The 5,862-nt window shown below is 41.3% G+C and overlaps 1 protein-coding gene across 1 annotated transcript; it reads left to right on the forward strand.

Moving 5' to 3' along the window:
• The first annotated feature begins 2,633 nt into the window (after nucleotides 1–2,633).
• Nucleotides 2,634–4,897, forward strand: LOC142167243 (uncharacterized). The gene is made up of 2 exons (XM_075227401.1): nucleotides 2,634–2,864; nucleotides 4,730–4,897. Exons 1-2 carry the CDS (start codon nucleotides 2,634–2,636, stop codon nucleotides 4,895–4,897), a joined length of 399 nt encoding a protein of 132 aa, XP_075083502.1.
• The last annotated feature ends 965 nt before the right edge of the window (nucleotides 4,898–5,862 follow it).

Raw genomic sequence — 5,862 nt, forward strand, 5'->3', positions numbered from 1 at the left:
GTGAGGTAGGAATGGGCAGGTTTGGATGCCATTCTGCGGTCGACTATGCGACCGCAGAACTGTTCTACGGTTCATTATGCGACCGCAGAAAAGGTCTGCGGGCCGCATAGTGACCGCAAACCCAGGCAGAGTTTTTCCAGTTCCGAAGGCCAAATTGTACAGCCGATATGCTGACCGCATATCCATTCTGCGGTCGCATATGCAACCGCATATCCTGTTCCGGAGTTTCATTTTTTTGGGTTTTTATAACCTGACCCTACTTTGTTAAATAGACAATATGTACCGTTCTTTACCAAAAACCTGATATTTTGAGGGTGAGAGAGTGCCCTAGAGTGGAAGAGAATTCTTCAACAATTTGTTCTTCAATTCTTGCTCGAATCTTGGAAGATTAACAAGGAAAACTCACTAGGTCTTCATCCTAGAGGTAAGATTCTACACCCTAACCCTTCATTTCGAAAGTTAACTAGAAATGGGTAATTACTTAGATAATTCTTTAATATGGGAGTTGGTTATTTTGCATTCATGTGTTATCAAGGGGTGTAGGAAAATTGTTGAGCTAAAAATGGTAAAGAATGGATTATGGGATGATGGAATTCTCCATAAAAGGACCTTGAAACCTTAATGCACACCTATTATTTGATAAAATGCTCAAATGAGCTAGAACCATGAACATCTTTCTAATTTTGGTTCAATTTGTTATATTTCTCAAATAGATTGAAGTTGCTAAGAATTCAGAAATATTTTAGAGTTTAAGGAAGCTCTATTGGCTAAACTCCTCTCCTAGAATTGAATCCCACGATATTCATGTAATTTATGTAAGCTCTGAGTTGTTCATTATAAAAGTGGCTATTCCGAATAAGCTTGTGTTAAAAGATATATTTCCAATATGTGCCCCAAAATGCTTTTATCATGTTATGTTATCATTTGAGAATATGTTTAAAGTATGGGCTGTGCATTAATAATGTTGCGACTTCAAGTCAAGTTCAAACGAAGGCTATTATGCCAAATTTTATGAAAAACCTCTATGTGCCTAAGACTCTTAATTGCTCACATGTGTACTAAAAACTTCGATTTATAATGCCTTGTTGTTGTTGATGATGATGATGATGATGTTTGAAAGTGGAAAAGGTGAGTATGGAATACTAAATACGGCCGACGTGCCAAGAATGATGTTATAACTGTGTCCACTAGTGCCAATGAAATGAAAAGATCTGAAAGAAGAATGAAATGAGATGATTGGTATAAGAAGGATGATGTCTCTATTGAGACGGCCTAGCCGATCGGGTCGTGATCGGACGCCATGCCGCACACATGGTGGTGATTGTACTGAAAATTATGATTGTGGTTAATGTCTCTAATGAGATGGCCTAGCCGATCGGATCATGATCGGACTCCGTGCTAAAAGAATGGAGGTATTGGTATTGTGAATATTGGAATCATGAATGGTGGCATATTGGTACTAAAGACCTCCCACCTTAAAAATACGAAAACTTATTTGAATATTGTCTTGATCTTAATTTGAGGTTTGATGTTGTTTGAGGCTTCCACTGATATTATGATTGTACTTGCTCAAATTATTTATCATTCTATTGAGAGGGTATTTTGTCATTCATACTAGTACTATTCCATATGTACTAACGTCCCTTTTGCCGGGGGCGTTGCATCTTCAATGGATGCAGGTGGTTCCACAGCAGGAGACAATGATCAGTGATAGCGGTACACTCTCTTCCCAATAGACTTGGTGAGCCCCACTTTATTTTGGGGTCATGTATCCTTTGTTCTTTGTGTATTGTATTTGAGGTATAGCCGGGGCCATGTTGGCGCCATTATCATAATACTCTTCTGTATCTATTAGAGGTTCCATAGACATAGTGTAGGTCGTATATTGGTGCTGGGGAAGTCTAACTAGTTATGTTGTGTTTGAATTACTTATTCCACTTCAGACTATGAAAAATGTGTGTGAAATTTGAGACTTTAAAATGAAGTAACTAATGGTAAGAAATTGTTATTGCAAACATGATCACTTTATTGTTTGATTAACAAAAATAGGTATCTCTTTATTCATGGATGATTTTGAATAGAAGGATATCTAATAGGCTTGCTCGGCCGGGTTCACTTGGTTGAGCGCCGGTCGCGCTCCCCAAGTTTTGGGCGTGATACACATACATCGATCATGGATCTGCTAATGAGTTCCGACAGTCATAAAGATGCTTTGATGAAGGTGTTAAGTGGAGTAAGTTTGCCAAGTAACACTACCAGCGAGGCGTTGGCAGCAACCATCAAGAAGATGGTCGAGGCGAACATGATCACTTTCCGAAGAGATGAACTTTTAGTAGAGGGCGTGGGTCATAACAGAGCCCTACACATTACAATCAAGTGTGGGGATAAAGTGCTATCCTAAGTACTTGTTGATGGAGGATCCAAATTCAATATCTTCCGTAGAGTAGGGTATTCATTTGGGATAAGTGAAAGAAAGCCATGTGAGAGTGAGAGCTTTTGATGTGTTACAGAAACACGTCATTGGAGAGATCTGCTTAGCTCTACAAATTTGACCAGTTGAGTTCACAATATTGTTTCAAGTAATGGACATTTCATCCTCATACAACTTGTTGTTGGGGAGACCTTGGATACATATGGCAGGGGAAGTTTTGTCCACCCTCTATCAGTGCATGAAATTCGAGTGGGGTTGCCAAGATATTGTAATTCACGGTGAATGGAGCCAGTCAGTTTATCTAGAACATGCAGTCTTGTTCATAGAAGGATTAGATGGGGTCGATTTTCATGTGGTCGAGATCTTGCAGACCATGAAGATAGAGAAGATTGAGCATAATTTAGGTATGCAGTCGCCATACAGATCAAAGATGGCAATGAGAGAAATGATGAATTACGGGTACCGACCAAGGACCAGGCTGGGATCCCGATTAGGTAGGATAACGGAGCTGATCGAGCCAAGAGGATAGAAGGCTAGAGCTAGCTTAGGGTATCAGCCTCCAACTAGGAAAATATACACCGGTGGCTTCGGAAAGAAGGCTTTTGTGCTAGAGCATGTTCCGGATCCGGGTCAGAACTCAACACCAGAGGACGACATCATTAATGGAATGGGAAGATTGTTCGTGACTATGATTAAGGAATGCTGCGATGAAGTTGCTATCAAGACATCGACCATTCAGGATGCCGAACCAGAAGAGGACTTGCAGAATTGGACCATTAGACCATCTCTCGTTCGCCGAAAGTCTTGGTAGTATGGAATTGTAGTAATTTTGAAAAAAAAGCACGGTCAATTGAGGCATGAACCATTCTTGTACTCTTTTGTCAAATTGCCTCCTTGAACGCTTAAACGTTCCCTTTTGATGAAATAAAAGAATTGCTTTCTTAAAATCATTGCAAACTTATTTATCGCTTCATTTATACTTAGTTTTTCTTTTCAGTAATCAAACTGATAAAAACCCGAGGTATAGGTGGATGACGTCATCATCAAATCCTGAAAGAGTGCGGAACAATTGAATGACCTAAAGAAATTTTTTGAACGTTTGCGGAGGTACTGTTTGAAGTTGAATCCCACAAAATGTGCATTCAGAGTCCCCGCTGGAAAATTATTGGGTTTCATAGTAAGCAGGAAAGGGATAGAATTGGATCCTTCAAAGATCAAAGCCATTCAAGACCTACTAGCGGCGAAGAGCAAAAAGGACGTGATGAGATTACTTGGCAGGTTAAAGTACATTAGCAGATTTATAGCCCAATATATAGTAATCTACGAACCTATTTTCAAGTTGTTGAAAAAGGATGCTGCTACAAAATGGACAGAAGAGTGCCAGAAAGCTTTCAACAAGATCAAGGAGTACATGTCAAATCCACCTGTGTTGGTTCCCCCCAAACCTGGGAGTCACTATTACTATACATGTCCATTTTGGACAATGCATTTGGATGCGTGTTGGGACAACACAATGAGACCGGGAGGAAGGAGCGGGCTATCTATTACCTGAGCAAGAATTTCACACCATGTGAAGCTAAATACACTTTGATCGAGCGGACCTGCTGCGCTTTGACTTGGATCGCCCAGAAGTTGAGGCAGTACATGTCAGCATACACCACACACCTGATATCTCGGCTCGATCCGCTCAAGTACATCTTCCAAAAGCCGATACCCACTGGAAAGTTGGCGCAGATTCTTCTCAGCGAGTTCAATATTGTATACGTAATGCAGAAGGCTACCAAGTGACAAGAACTAGCCTACCACCTTGCAGAGAACCCAATGGACAAAGACTATGAGACTTTCACGACATACTTTGCGGATGAAGAAGTGTTGTTCATCAGGGAAGATATCGCAGAGGCATACCCGGGATGGAGAACGTTTTTCGACGGAACAACATATTTTAAAGGAGTGGGGATTGGCAGTCTTAATTTCAAAATCAGGATAGCATTACCCGGCATCAGCAAAGATAAGGTTCCCTTGCACTAACAATATGGCCGAGTATGAAGCATGCATCCTTGGGATTAGGATGGCGGTCGACACGAACATTTAAGAGCTTCTAGTCATATGAGACTCTGATCTACTGATACACCAAGTCCAAGGTGAATGGACTATCAAGAATGTCAATATCTTACTGTATCATATCTACATTGTGTGAAAGAGTTGTGTAAGAAATTCACCAAGATCGACTTCAAACACATTCCCAGAATCCAGAACGAGTTTGTCGACGCTCTCGCAACCTTGTAATCCATGATCCAGCATCCAGATAAGAATTACATCGACCCTATTGAGATAGAGGTTTGGGGTCAACACGCATACTGTTTCCATGTGGATGAGGATCTAGATGGTAAGCCATGGTACTACGAAATCAAAAGGTTCCTTCAAACAAGAGATTATCCAGAGAACGCCACCAATGGTCAGAAGTGAGCCCTCAAAAGGCTAGCAAATCACTTTTTCCTTAACGGGGAAGTCCTATACAGGAGGACCCCGGACTTGGGTCTGTTAGTATATGTAGACGCTGCTGAAGCAACCAGATTACTAGAAGAAATACATGTAGGGACATGTGGACCTTAAATGAATGGTTTCACCTTGGCCAAGAAGATGTTAAGAGCCGGATAATTTTGGATGGCCATAGAGAGCAATAGTATCTGTTACGTGTAAAAGTGCCACTAGTGCCAGATTCACGGGGATTTCATCTGGGGCATGGACATGAATGTAATAGGTTCTCCTTGGCCATTCGCCGCTTGGGGCATGGACGTAATTGGACCTATAGAGCCAACCACAGCAAATGGACATTGTTTCATCCTGGTAGCCATCGACTACTTCACCAAATGGGTTGAAGCTTCTACATACAAGGTCGTCACGAAGAAAGTAGTGGCAGATTTCATCCTTAACAACATAGCCTGCCGATTCGGGATACCAGAGTCAATCATCACTAAAAATGCAGCCAATCTCAACAGTGATCTCATGAGGGAGATTTGTGAGAAATTCAGAGTCGTCCATCATAACTCCACAGCCTACAGGCTGCAAATGAATGGAGCAGTTTAAGCAGCCAACAAAAACATCAAAAGGATCTTATGAAAGATAGTGGACAACCACAAGCACTGGCACGAAAAATTATCCTTCGCCTTGTTGGGTTATAGGACCACCAAGATAATATCCACTTGGTAACTCCATACATGTTGGTATATGGTACCGAAGTTGTAATACCCGCAGAGGTCAAGATACCATCCTTAAGGGTTATTCAGAAGCCAAGTTAGATGATGCAGAATGGATTCGGGTTAGGCAGAAGCAACTCATGCTCATTCACGAAAAGAGAATGGACGCAGTTTGCCATGGTAAGATATATCAAAATAGGATGGCCAACGCATTCAACAAGAAGGTGAAACCTC

This window comes from Nicotiana tabacum, chromosome 12, assembly GCF_000715075.1.
Source record: "Nicotiana tabacum cultivar K326 chromosome 12, ASM71507v2, whole genome shotgun sequence".
Classification (NCBI taxonomy): Eukaryota; Viridiplantae; Streptophyta; class Magnoliopsida; order Solanales; family Solanaceae; genus Nicotiana; species Nicotiana tabacum.